The sequence below is a fragment of the Prunus dulcis genome, chromosome 1 (assembly GCF_902201215.1).
Source record: "Prunus dulcis chromosome 1, ALMONDv2, whole genome shotgun sequence".
In the NCBI taxonomy this organism is placed as follows: domain Eukaryota; kingdom Viridiplantae; phylum Streptophyta; class Magnoliopsida; order Rosales; family Rosaceae; genus Prunus; species Prunus dulcis.
Window position 1 is genome coordinate 18,650,207 of NC_047650.1, and position 15,176 is coordinate 18,665,382.

At 36.0% G+C, this 15,176-nt stretch overlaps 1 protein-coding gene across 1 annotated transcript; it reads left to right on the plus strand.

Moving 5' to 3' along the window:
- Nucleotides 1–10,978: 10,978 nt before the first annotated feature.
- Nucleotides 10,979–14,849, plus strand: LOC117615752. The gene is made up of 8 exons (XM_034344896.1): nucleotides 10,979–11,232; nucleotides 11,479–11,513; nucleotides 12,489–12,576; nucleotides 12,787–13,016; nucleotides 13,114–13,338; nucleotides 13,415–13,507; nucleotides 13,623–13,730; nucleotides 14,074–14,849. Exons 3-8 carry the CDS (start codon nucleotides 12,489–12,491, stop codon nucleotides 14,626–14,628), a joined length of 1,299 nt encoding a protein of 432 aa, XP_034200787.1. The 5' UTR covers nucleotides 10,979–11,232; nucleotides 11,479–11,513; the 3' UTR covers nucleotides 14,629–14,849.
- The last annotated feature ends 327 nt before the right edge of the window (nucleotides 14,850–15,176 follow it).

A 15,176-nucleotide genomic window follows, 5' to 3' on the forward strand; every position in this document is an offset into this window, starting at 1 on the left:
TGTGAGATCCCACATCGCCCAAACGGAGAGGGGGTGACGTGCCTTATATGGCACACCTCGCATCCATCTAGCGTGAGGCCTTTTGGGAGCTCACTGGCTTCGAGTTCATAGGAACTCCGAAGTTAAGCGAGTTCGAGGCTGGAGCAATCCCAGGATGGGTGACCCCCCTGGGAAGTTGCTTCATGAGCTCCCAGAAACAAAACCGTGCGGGCTGGTGAGAATGTAGCCAGGCCCAAAGCGGACAATATCCTGCTACGGCGGAGCCGGTCCGGGGTGTGACACTCAATCCGATATCGATTGGTCCATGAAATTGGACAATTCAGGTTTGTACGAAGTTAGTTCTGAAATGGAGTGGTTGGTGTATTGCATAGTTCTGGAGATTGGATTTCAATCAAAACCCTCCAAACGACTCCTCCCACTATATTCTGATGTTCCCCAAGTTTGGGACTCAATCCAATATCGATTGGTCCACGAAATCGGACAATTCATGTTCGTACAATGTTCGTTTTGAAAAGGAGTGGTTGCTGTATTGCATAGTTTTAGCAATTGGATTTCACTCAAAATTAACCAAATGACTCCTCCCACCATAATATGATGTTCCCCAAGTTTTGGGCTCAAGCCGATATCGATAGGTCCAAGAAATTGGACTATTCATATTCGTACGACGTTCGTTATGAATTGGAGTGGTTGGTGTATTGCATAGTTTTAGCCATTGGATTTCACTCAAAACTCACCAAATGACTCCTCCCTCCATATTATGATGTTCCCCAAGTTTTGGGCTCAAGTCGACATCAATTGGCCGAAGAAATTGGACTATTCATGTTCGTACGAAGTTCGTTCTCTAACGGAGTGGTTGGTGTATTGCATAGTTATAGGGCTTGGAGCTGTCCTGAGTTCTTCCCCTCTCTTTATCCTATCTATGTGTTTCTTATTTTCTGTATTCATAGTTATGTCCAGCTAATCCATTTAGTTAGGGCTTAGGGTGAAGCCCTAGTCATGAATATTCAATTTTATGGATGATTTTATAGTTAATTGATTTCCTTGCTTTTATTATCAATTTGTTAATCTCCAGTTTATTATGTGCTTCATGTATGTTTTCTTGGAGTAGCTAACTAGGATTTTATGCATCTAGCACAGGTTGGGAAGGGGTTTAGATTCACCAATTCTACTCTCCTTTCACAAGCAACACATGAATGGCCTAAGAATCATTCAAAGGGTTAATAACCATAGGTTGACTAGGACAGATACCATGTTCTAGGACTTGTGTTATTATCATATTCTCAAGGAGCTTAATGCCTCTTGTATGCTTTATTCTAAGTAGATACCATGCTTAGGTTGCATATTAGAGATCACGTGTTCTGTAGATACCATGCATAATCACATGCCTTAGGAGAATCATGTATCCTGCACCTAGATACCATAGGCTTGTATGCGAGAATCTATTGTTGATGAAGCTTGAGTCAATTTCTATGCATTCATAACTTGGATAGGAAAACTAGTGGTGGATTCCAAGGCTCTAACACCTCTCAATCACTACAAAAAAGCAAAAAGACGACGGTAAATCACCGTCGTGTATTCGGTTTTTCAATGGTCGTGGAATCCACCGTCATCTTTTCCCTCATAAACCACGAAGCTAAATCACCGTCGTTGTTAAAATATACAACGTCATCAACAAATACAAAACGACGTCTTTGTACTGCAAAAAGATCTAAAAAAGCAGTCGATGATGAGAATAGACAACCAACTCTCTAAAAAAACCGTCGTTAAAAAGGAAAAATATGACACATATTAACAGAACAATGCCGCAAGATAGACATACAACGACGAAAATTAAAATAAGACGCCGTTAAATATCATTTTCACGACAATAAAAAATATGACGCCTTTAAATACATTAGAAGACGACGTTATTGATTCCTACTACGTCGCCTATATAGAAACAGCCGTCGTAAAATAAATTTTCCACTTCGATTTTTCTATAAAAGATGACGCGGAAATAGTTGTCAGTGTCATTATTTACGACGTATGTATTTATAGAGTAGACGTTGAAAAACGAAACAACGTCGGTTACAAATATATGGGAGTCGTATTACAAAATTTATACGCCCTATCTTCAGAAACAAACAACGACGATAAATATTAGACGTTGTTAAATAAAACAACGTCGAAAACAAATAAAAAAAGACGTGTTTAGTCTGCTAAAGTTTTAAAAATTTGTCGAGGATGAGAATAGACGACCAACTCAAACAAATCGCCGTCGTTAAAAAGGAAAAATATGACACATATTGAAAGAACAAGGCCGCAAGATAGACATACAACGACGAAAACTAAAATACTACGCCGTTAAATATAATTTTCACGACAAGAAAAAATATGACAGCTTTAAATACATGAGAAGATGACGTTATTGAAATCTACTACGTCTCTTATTTAACAATAACCGTCGTGAAATAAATTTTCCACTTAGATTTTTCTAAAAAAGATGACGTGTAAATAGTTGTCAGTGTCATTATATACGACGTATGTATTTATGTAGTTGACGTTGAAATGCGAAACAACGTCGGTGGAATTTATATATTGGACGTTGTATTTATATGTATTTGTTGTTAAAATGTTAACTCGCAATTGTACGGGCCAATTAGTAGTATAGCAAGACAAGTACGAGGTCGTACCCACGAGGACTGAGAAGTTAAAACTAGTTATGTCCTTAGATTACCAAATTCAAGAAAGTAGGAGGTTAAGTCTAAAACAGAATTTAAAGCAAGAGTGGTTGTAATTGTTGAACAAATGAGGCAAAACTAAATTTCAAACAAAAGCAAGGTGAACAAATGTAACAAAGAGTACTTTTGTAGGCTGGAAAACAGGTTGGGATACTAGGGCATTCGATTCACCATAACAATTCACTTCTGGGTTATAAGGAGTCAAGTGACAAGTCTCATTCGGATTCAAAGGTTGATTCTAGCTAAAGTATGATTAGGCCATGGTGTCTGGTTCTAACCTTGTGCTCCTAATTCCCTAACTTGATTATTTGTTGTCTAATCTAAATTAAGCATTAGGAACCCATTAAGCATAGAAGAACAAGTAAAACAACCAAGCATGTATCTAATCCCTGTTGTCGAATGTCCATACATACTTTTCTTATTCATAGTTCAATAAAAATCAAAGCATGGTGTCTACTCTTGATTCAAACCAAGGTAGCTAATATACAAGTTCTAATGGTGATCAATCATCCAAACAAGCATATTAACTGATAAGCATAAAGAATAGGAATATGAATCATGAATCAAACCTGAAACTCAAAACTTCAACTTATAAACCCAGAATATTCATGTTAGGTTACATCATAGCCCTAGTTATGAATTTAGCTACTCATAATGGAAATGAAACTTAAGCAAAAATGAGGAAACATATTGAATGCAATAAGAGTAGAGAAAACCAATTCTGAAGTTGCTTGTGGTTTCCAAGGCTTCTCCAGGTGCTTATCCACTTCCAATGCTACTCCAAGAACTTTCTCATGTCTAGAGTATGGCAACTAAAGAGGTGATTTGGGATGAGTTTGGGTGGCTGGTGATGGCAGAGAAAGAACAAATTCGTAGGAATATGGAAGGAAGGCTTGCTTGAGTTCTTGTGTGTTCTGATTTTGGGCTCAATGAAGTGATATAGGATGGCTGGAGTGATTTATAGGTGAATGGAGTGACTCCTCTGCACTTGAGTAACTGACACACCTCCCTTAATTGCTCACTTAATTGCTCAACATGTCAGGTCTAAAGTCAAGGAAAGACCTCCCTTAATTGCTGGAAAGACCTCCCTTAATTGCTCAACATGTTCCTCCCTTAATTGCTCAACATGTTCCTCCCTTAATTGCTCAACATGTCAGGTCTGGTGTGTACATGGGCTCACGAATTGGGCTCAACTTCATTATCTGATGCATTTGAGTAGGCCATCTTGAAGTTCAGACTCTCATCTTTCCAACCACAATTTATTTGGGCAAATCCAAGTTCGGAGGAAGATGTTAAGGCCTAAATGAGTTGGTAACCCAGTCTGCTCGTTTTTGCACCATTTTGCATCTTTTCTTATCCAAAGACACCATTGTTACCTAGAGCCCAATGAACTGAATGATAAAGAGAAAAGGGATTAAAAGCACACGTTTGACTCAATAACATAACCAAATCATAAGCAAGAAGGGTACAAAATGATATACAATTGTGAACTGATCAGTATTCATTACTCACGACGCACTTATTAATGTAGACGACGTTGAACTTCTAAACAACCTCATTATTTACAACGCACGTATTAAACAACGTCGGTTCCAAATTAATGTTCAGATAATTTATCTCGTTTTTTAGACGTCGGTATTACGGGATTGGAGTCGTGTTATTTTGAATTACATGGCGGTTCTTAATCCTTCCCCGACGTGATATCCTGGATTATTGCTCCACAATAGCGTCGTGGTTCTTCATTGTTACGTTGCTTTAAGGCGTCGGTAAATATGCTGAATAAATGGTTAACCATAACGTCGTGTTTTATTTGAACAGACGTCGTTTTTTATGCAGAATATAATAATGTAATCTGGATCCAGTATTTTTTGCACTGATTGTTTTGTGGCCAAAACCTGTATAATGAAAGTGAAGAAATGACATTACAATATATTACAAAGTTAATGTCATACACTGCCAATTACATAAGCATCATTCAATCCATATATCTTCACACCCACCTCGAATATTTTGACCACCTAACTCACCCACCAGTTCATCAAATGTGTAACATTTGGCATCCCTCTAGTAAATGGCTCACACTCAATTATCACATCACCTAAGACTTCATCACCAATAACATCATTATATTCTCTATTAGGCATTGATAACACTACCGACCAACCACGATGCATCGGGTCGTCAAAAAAAAATATTTGTTTGACTTGAGAAGCCAAAACAAATTGGTCATTCCTATGTCCAATTTTACTCAAATCTACTAGGGTAAATCCAAGTTCGTCGACTACAAGACCAGAACTATCTATCCAATCACACCTAAAGACTGGGATTGTAAACTTTTTGTAGTCAAGGTCCCAAATTTCTTGAATGACCCCATAGAAACCCATATTTGAGAGAATTGGGTTTTTATCCTTGGCACTAGCAATTTGCATGGTATGTGCAAGTAAATAAACTCCACTGTTTTGAGTTGTCCGCACATCAGCTTGTGCCTTGATATTGAATTTAATACCTTTAATAAGATAGCTCCTATATAATGGCACTGCCATGTTTGGACCAGCTGCTAGCCACCTTAAATTTTCTGATACGCAATGATTGTCTTCCTCAAGTTCACTTTGAACCTGCAAATTAATCATATCTTAATTCAATCTAACATAGAAATAAGAAGAAAATTAAAAGAGAAATATGTTATTCAACAACATATACCTTGAAGCGTAGCCATTGAATGAAAGTGCTATTGTGCTTATCATGCAGCCACTTTGTTCTCTTTCTAAATTTTGGATAAGCAGTCTTGATGTGGATCATATGTTGCCTACATGACACGAAAAATTCAAGCATTACGGTCCCAAATATATAAGATAAACATAAAAAATAATTTTAAATGGAAACTTAAAGAATAAAACTCATACGTACTCGATATAAGGTAGGACTTCCTCCGTATTCTCCAAGACATATAGATGTGCTTGATTCAACAGGTCCCGATCAACTACGCTCACTGTGAAACCTGATAATGGCTTTGAAACTCCCATCTTTTGGCTTGAAGGCACTCCAACTGTACTAACATCAGATAAATGCTGAGTACAAAACTCTACCGCTTCTTCAGCGATATACCGCTCAGCAATGCAACCTTCGGGACGAGTACGATTCTGAACATACCCCTTCAGCACTTTCATATATCTTTCAAATGGATACATCCACCTAAAATATACTGGCCCACATAGACGAACTTCTCTGACAAGATGTATTACTAGATGAACCATGATATCAAAGAATGAAGGGGGAAAGTACTTCTCAAGCAAACACATAGTAACTACTACATCTTCTTCCAACTTATCTAGCTTGGAAACATCAACAGTCTTTGCACATATAACATTGAAGAAGAAGCACAAACGAGTTATTGCATACCTTGCAGGCTTCTCCAAAACAGAACGAATTGCCACAGGGAACAATTGTTGCATTAAGGTATGACAATCATGTGATTTAAGGCCAAGAAGTCTTGAATCTTGTAAAGATACAAGATTTTTAATATTTGAAGAATAACCTTCAGGACCTTCATACCATAGAAAGAATTACAAACCTCTCTCTTCTCTGCTCTTGACAAATTCCAAGGCCCATGAGGCAAACGAGTACGTCTTTCTCCATACTCGGGTTGCAAATCAGTTTTGACCCCCATGTTCAATAAATCTAATCGAGCAGCAATCCCATCTTTGTTTTTTCCAGGGATCTCCAGCAATGTACCAATGATACTATCGCAAACATTCTTCTCAATGTGCATAACATCTAGGGCATGCCTCACAGGAAGGTATTTCCAATACTCGAGATCAAAGAATATTGATTTCTTCTTCCAATAAACTCTGTCACCATTTTCAACCATATGCAGCACTTCTTCTCAGTTAATGGCTCGGGAGGTATGCCATATTCAGGTTTCCCATTAAAAGCTGCACGTTGCCTCCTATATGGATGATTGATTGATAACCATTTTCTATGCCCAATGTAACAAATTTTGTGGCCATTTTTCAACCTGTGACTAGGTGTATCATCGCTGCATATTGGACAAGCTTTATATCCTTTAACAACACAACCAGATAAGTTTCCATAGGCGGGGAAATCATTAATTGTCCACATTAATGCAGCTCTCAGTGTAAAGTATTCTCCATTATGTGCATCGTACACTCCTCTAATCCCAACCCACAAAGATTTTAAATCATCAATCAAAGGCTCCAAGTAGACGTCTATATCATTTCAGGGTTGTTTAGGACCGGAAATCAATAAGGTTAACATCATGAACTTTCGTTTCATGCACAGCCATGGAGGAGATTATATGTAACTAAGATAACCGGCCAACAACTATATCTGCTACTTAGAGAACTGTGGGGATTGAATCCATCAGATGAAAGAGCCCATCTCAAGTTTCTCGGCTCATTACCAAACTCAGGCCATTTATCATCAAGAAGTTTCCAAGACGGGGAATCCGCGGGATGAGACATCTGACCGTCAATTGATTTTCTAGCAGCATGCCAAGTCAAACTCTTAGCTGTCTCATGTGATTGAAACATCCTTTTACACCTTGGAATTGGAGGAAAATACCACACCACCTTCGCTGGCACACCCTCTTTCAAGATTGAATCTTTGCCTTCCTTCCACCTTGGGATACCACAAGTAGGACAATTAGTTGAATCCTCATACTCCTTCCTATACAAGATGCAATCATTGGGGCATGCGTGCATTTTCTCATAACTCAGCCCCAATGCACACAAAGTCTTTTTAGCCTCATACATAGGGGTTGGTATTGTATTTCCTTCTGGAAGCAAATCGCCTTGAAGTATCAATAATTCTGTAAAACAGACATCACTCATCCCATGTTTTGCCTTCAAATTATACAACTTCACTAATGCCGATATCTTCGTGTACTTTCTACAACCAGGGTACACTGGTTGATCTCCATCCCCAATCACATTGGCAAACTCATACGGATCGGAACCAAAATCACCAAAATCATTATCATCCATATCAATTTTTTCAGACACAAAACTGTACCTACTATGGCCATCATCTTCTTCAACATTTCTACTAGCATTAGTAGTTGCTTCCCAAAGTTCTCCGTGAAATGTCCAATTCTTATAGCTTTGGTCAATTCCATTAAAGTATACGTGATCCCTTATAATTCCAACCCCAAACAACTTCAAATTAACACATTTAACACATGGACAACGGATATGTGTTGTAGTTCGAAGATTTTCTACAGCAAAGTTCAAAAATGCTTCCACCCCAAATTCATATGCCTTCGATCTTCTATCCGAGTGCATCCATGACTTATCCATCTCCGACACTATGACCTATTATCTATAATAAAGTGAAAATACAGGCAATGACCATCACTATAGCAGATTATACAAAGATCTAAGAGCAAGTAATACACAATAGGGACGACGGGTTTTAAACAAAAGCAGACGTATTTGGCATATATACACGACGGATTTTCAACAGACGTCGTCTATTTTAAGTAATACAAACGACGGTTTATAAAAAACCGTCGTGTATAAGTAATACAACGACGGTAGTTTAAAAAAACAGTCGTGTAATCGTCGTCGTATGCCTAAAAATTCGTCGTGTCTCAGTTTATTTTCAAGGACACAAAACCCATTAAGAACACAACATATATATGAAACCAAGCAAGAAACCAACATATACATGAAACTAAGCATGAAAACAATAAATCCATTCCCAATTCAACATAACATGGGGTGATTAAAAGAGCCGACAAAATTAAATCCATTCCCAATTCAACATAACAGATAATGTAATCCTTATACAATTTAAACAGAAAATCCATGAACCCATACCTATAAACACATTATTAACAGATCGCAAAGCATACACCTAAAACCCTTTAACAAAACAACCTAATATCATTCAATGAATTTACCAGGGGAAGATAGGGTTTGTACTTACAGGTTGGACGAGCTCACAGATTCGACGGAGCCTGGAGAGTGCAACTTTTAATTAGAGCAGAAGTGAGATAGCGAAATGTTATGTTGCGCGAGATCTGAAAATTTTAGGTTTCAGGGTTCGAAGTATAAGAATAAGAGCCAAATCTAAAAAAATTTAGGTCGCGCGAAAATTTTTAGAGAGCGCGCGCTTTAAAACGTCGAAAGAAAAACCAAGGCGAAAGTTCTACAAGGACCGACGTAAATTTAATATTCCACGACGGAAACTTCATTTTTCGGAAAAAGAACGTAAGGCAGTTTATTTTGAAGCTTCATTTTTCGGATTAATTTTAAATTTATTTTGAATATTTTTATATAACGACGATTGAAAAACCACGTCGGGGTTAAGAAATTAAAATGACGTCGTTTAAATATGAAACCATGTCGTATATTTTACTGCACGACGTAAAATATGTATTCCACGACCCAACCACCGTCCTTAAAAATTAATACCCTAAATCCTTAAAACTAAATTATACAATTAAAAAAATTAAGTTTATAAAAGGGTTTATGGTTTTACAGCCTAATATATACCCTAGACTACCCAAAAATTATACTTTAAAAATAAACCCCAATAAATAAAAAACCTAATCTCTAAACCCTAGACTCTAAACCCTAAACCATAAAACTCGAAGTGATTTTATGACTCATCAAAAGAATTTTGTTTTGGAAGGACTTTTTTAAACTTTTGTTATTCAAAATGAATTTTTTCAAGGTTTAGGGCGAATAAAATATATCAATGGTTTCATAGGAGTTGACTTTGCATTTTTCTGATTTATTTTAAATTTATTTTGAATATTTTGATATAAAAATAATAAAATATGCTTATCACAACAACAAACCACGTCGGTGTTAATAAATTGTAGACGTTGTAAATTATAATAGACGACTTACATATTAAAATAACGTCGTTTAAAGTAGAAACCATGTCGGATATTTTACGGCACGACGTAACATATGTATTTCACGACTCAACCACCGTCGTTAAAAATTAATAACCTAAACCCTTAAAACTAAATTATATAATTTAAAATTTTAAGTTTATAAAAGGGTTTATGGTTTTACAGCCTAATATATACCCTATACTACCCAAAAATTATACTTTAAAAATAAACCCCCAATAAATAACAACCCTAATCTCTAAACCCTAGACTCTAAACCCTAAACCATAAAACTAGAAGTGATTTTATGACTCATCAAAACAATTTTGTTTTGGATTGTCATTTTAAATTTTGTTATTCAAAATGAATTTTTTCAAGGTTTATGGGGAAGAAAATATATCAATGACTTCATAGGAGTTGACTTTTCATTTTTCTGATTTATTTTAAATTTTTTTTGAATATTTTGATATAAAAATAATAAAATATTCTTATCACAACAACAAACCACGTCGGTGTTAATAAATTGTGGACGACTAAGTTGTTAAAATTACGTCGTTTAAATGAGAAACCATGGCGGCTATTTAACTACCGACGTAAAATATATATTCCACGACTTAACCGCTGTCGTTACAAATTACTACCATGAAATTGAAGATGTTGTAAACCATAAACGACTCAATTGTTCAAAGAACGTCGTCTAACTACCCTTTTACGTCGTACTTGTTTAAAACGAAACAACAAAATACGACGGTTTTGACTTTATTAGTCGTTGGAAAAGTATTACACGTCGGTTAACCAATTTGTATGTTTGTTTTTTTCTTTTAATTTAAGAAAAACTCAACAAATTTTTACATTATATATTATAGACAAAATTTGTACATTATACATAAATATCAAGTGTTCAATTATTCCCCTGTTTAATAATTTGGAAAACAAACTCTGCCCATTCATTTCGGACTTCATCAATAGCTTCTTGGGGGTATGAAGCTTCCTGGTTTCCCTTGGCATACTGCATAAACAATGACTATTAGGGTCACTACTACAATTTTAGCTTGTACTGACGGACTAATACTGATGAAAGAGCAGCTTAGTCAGTACTAAGACCAAATACTGGCAAAATAAAGTGATTTGTCACTAGTAAATAATACTGACAAAGTCTTTTGTCATTACTACCTTTACTGACGAAACACTGCGCCAGTCTCTTTTAACGCGGGAAGTGAAAACATAAGCGCCCAAATTTTCAGACACCAGGAAGCCAAATTTTTTTTTCTGACGAGTTTGATTGCCAATACTATTCTTAAATATAATTTTTAACTTCAAATTTTTCCTATTGATATATAAAAAAACTTCAATTGTTTACTTGAGCTTTTCTACTTCCTCCAAACCGACCATCTCTTCCATCTTCTTTTCATTGAAGAATGAATTGTATTCTTCCTCAGAGCCAGTGGAGTTGGACTCATGTGTGGTAGTGATTTTCGTATCTGCTCATTCAGATTGAGAGAGATAGAGATTAAATTTGGGGGGTTTTCCTTGCTTTTCTCAATTGGGGTTGCTAATTCAGATTGAGAGAGAGATTAAATCTGGGGGTTCTTTGCTCTTTTCAATTGGGGCTGACTTGGTTGTCCTTCATTAAAGAGGGCCTCTGTTTTGGTGAGATTTTTGTGCCTCTGTTCTGGTGAAATTTTTGTTCTTATTTTGTTTGTTTATTTTATTTTTTCAAGTATTTTAGTGTAGGTAATGACCCATGAATCCTTCCAATTAGATATAAAAATTAGAATACTGATTTTATTCCAAGATATAAACGAATCCTTTGATTTTTCAAAGCTCTTGTTTTAATTTTTTATTATTTGTTGGTGAAGTTTGATATGTGGGTATGTATGTATTAATCTACTGCAGGAGTGTTGAATTGTTGTTGGAAACTTAGAATCCAGGTGTGTTTCCCTTTACTTTTTTCTATTATATTGATGCTCTTTTATTATTGTTGAATAAGATTGTTCATAGTATTGAGATTATCGGGCTTTTATCTATGAGTTGATATGTTGTGTAATATGTATACTTTATTTGTTTTTATGACGTGAGTTTCTTTAGCTATTAAGTGGGTCTAGTTGTTTGGTGTTATAGTTCTTTTCTTCAGTTGAATGAATGTGCAATTTCTTAGTTAATATATTCTTTAGACACAGGTTTTTGTTATTTTAATTTGGTTTTTCTTGTGAATTGATGTAGATGGTCATGAGAGTCATCTAATGGATAATAAATTGACCCACCTGATAGGAATTTATAGACAATAAGTATGAGGGATGATCTGTGCTGAATAATTGTATTTGGTGCCTTGCACTCAATATAGGTGAACTATGGATAAAAGTTGGGTACATTTAAGGAGAAATTGTAAGGAATACGCAGACGGAATGAGAATGTTTTTAGATGATGTCTTTGCCAAAGTGGGTTTTGGAGAGAGGGTCATATGTCCTTGCAAAAAATGTTGTAATCGTTATCGCTATGAAAGAAACATCATCTAGCTGCATCTTATAGAAAAAAGAAATGGATCCCACATATATGAATGGCCCTTGGAGGCATCATGGGGAGCCCATGACAAATTTACCATTCCAAGAGGATATAGAATCAGTTCATAATGAAGAAGTTTGTATAGATGACATTCATGATTTTCTCAATGAAGCCTTTGTGCAACCAATAATTGGAGAAACTGTTGGGACTTCGACAGAGCCACCTATCTTTGATGGCCAAACACCTGAGGCTGAAATATTTTATAAGTTACTTGAATAAGCAGATATGGAGTTGTACCCTGGGTGTAAATATAAGAAATTGTATTCTGTGGTAATAGTTTTTTTTACCAATGATGTCTGATTAATTTGTTACCCCTTCACTGTTATGCATATCAAATTTTTTAGATGAGCAGTTCTCAAGATAGTTCACAAGAAGGGCCCAACGCTGACTTTAGGGATAGTCTAGAGGGAGATGGTTCTATAAGTGCTACTGGTATGTTGGTATTCTTTTCCTTTTTCTTTTAATAAACTGGTATGTTTTAATCATATACAAATGTATTGAATATGGGATGTTTCACGGTCACATCATCTCCAAATAGCTATGCTAATTTTTCATTTGAATAATGTGTGAGAAACTTATTACCTTACAGTTTCTTATTATTTTCTTGTTGTATTGATCAGTTAAAATTAACTTTTCATGTAGGCAAGGAGGCGAAGCAAGGTCGAGGTCAAGGGAAATGCAACTGGTTTCTAAATAACAAAAAAGAGTCAGTTGATTTATCTCCATTTGGCAGAGTTATTAGTGACAATAGTCCCCATTTTTCTAGATACATGGGTATTTTGGCGCGGGATGCCAATCTAATTCCGATCAAGTATTTAAAATGGGAAAAAGTACCAGACTCTTGCAAACTTGATGTCTGGGACACTCTACGGGTTTGGTTTTCCTAAAATTATTGAATATTTATTGCATGAAATTGAGTTTAATAGGTATATTTCAAGTTGATGTAAGACTACCTTATTGTGGATACAGGGCACCATTGAATTTCGTCCTGAACAACAACCTATGATTCATGTCTTCAAGGATGTAACAATGAAGAATATTGAAAAACTGTGGAGAAGTTTCAAGAGTGATTTGAAGAAAGCTTATTATAAGCCTTTCACAGGAAGTAAAAGACGGTGGCAATGTGGGGATTCTCGTGTAGACCCAGATCAATGGAGGGTGTTGGTTGAACATTGGGAAAAAGATGAGATTGCAGTACGTATTATTACACAACACTCAGTATATATAATCTGTGCAATGATTAAGTATATTTTGTTTTTGCTAATAAAAGGAGCAAGCTAAAAGAAATGCTGAAAATCGGAGTAAACAAACATTGAATCACACATCCGGGACAAAGTCTTATGCTCGCAGCAAAGCACAATATGTAAGTTTTGATGATGCACTTGAATGTTTACTCTTTACTATATTTAAATATTGAGCATATGAGGTTGTGTTAGCTAATTGATTATCTTATTTTATTTTATTGATTGCATGCTAAGAATAAGAAACATGGTGAAGACCCCGATCCTATTTGGTTTTTCCAAGATAAGCATACAAGGCGTGACGAAGATCGATCATGGGTTAACTTGGTGGCTGAGCAGAAATATGTAAGCATATGGACTATATATTGGAATAATTATATATAAGTTCATTTTCATGAGGAATTGTTAGCCATAGTCCAGGATGTTTCTCTTATTTTGTTTTGGTTGACTTATTTTATGTTTTTTTAAAGCATATGGAAAGTTGTTTGGAGGTAGGTTTTTTTTCTTGTTCACTATTCTTGATGTTCTTTTATTTGTTTAAGCATATGAAGAACAAAGCAGTAGAGGTCCAGAAGACTAATTGGCCTAAATTTTTATTACATAATGCAATTCATCATTGTAGTTTATTGGGCTAGTTCTATGATGACCACAATTTGATGGAGAAGGATATATATTTCGTTTTTGTTAGGCTGAAATGCAGGAAAAGTTGAAGGAATTGGTTGAAGATGAATGTCCTGATAATTTAGAGACGCGAAGAAGGGCTTATGTTGAGGCAATGGGTCCTGAGACAAATAATAGTGTTCGTGGTGAAGGACTTGGGGTGAAACCCCATCAGGTGCCTTGGATTCAAATGAAAGCAGGGTCATCCAACCGATTGCGAGGGCACGACTATGTTCACCTTGAGTCACAGTATGTAGAGTTACAAGAAAGGTACAAACATGACCAGGATCATTGGCGTTCTGAATTGAAGGCGATGGAGGAGTTGTTGAAGCATAACCAGCAAGAGATTGAGGAAATGAGGCAGATGTTATCGCGCTCGTCAGCTTCGCATCATCCATTGCACCAGCAGCTGCCAAACCCATTCCATATGTCGTATTACTCGCCGCAGATGTTCCATCAAATGCCTTATCAAGCCAGGTCAGTTACTCCTACTGGTGGGTTAACTGGATTGCTGAGGGGGGATGCATACCCAAGTGCGACAGACTTTTTAGAATCAGATCAAGGTACTCATGGACTTGAATAGATGCAATTACTTAGTGTTATGCATTTTTGGTATATATAGTTGCTGACGTTGTATTTTGGACCCTATTGGGGTATGCATGCTTTTGTAGTGTATTTGTTGAATATTTGGAATTGCATACTTTTGTATAGTAAGGGCACCTAAAGTTTTTGAACTCTACTGATGTAGGCAGACTTTGTAATATTTGGCTATTGTAATCGACATTGGTAGTTTATATTTATAAGGATGGGGGTTGAATGGTTGAATCTATGAGTATTTATAATTGTTATTACATTTTCAGAATCCATTAAATTTTTATTAAAGAAAAACGTCCATTATATTCGAAAACAAAAGACATTTCAGAAAAGGATATCTAAAGACGCATCAGCTCAGAAGCAAATTCACTGAAATTTTTTTTTTGGTTGAAAACAATACTGACAAATCTTTGCCACTAGTACTCCATCCTAAAATAATAATCCTGACAAAAGCTTGCTTAATAGTGGCTATTTGTTTTGTCAGTAATAATTTAGAGGCACTTCATGACTTGAATTTCTTCTTACCTTATTCTCAAA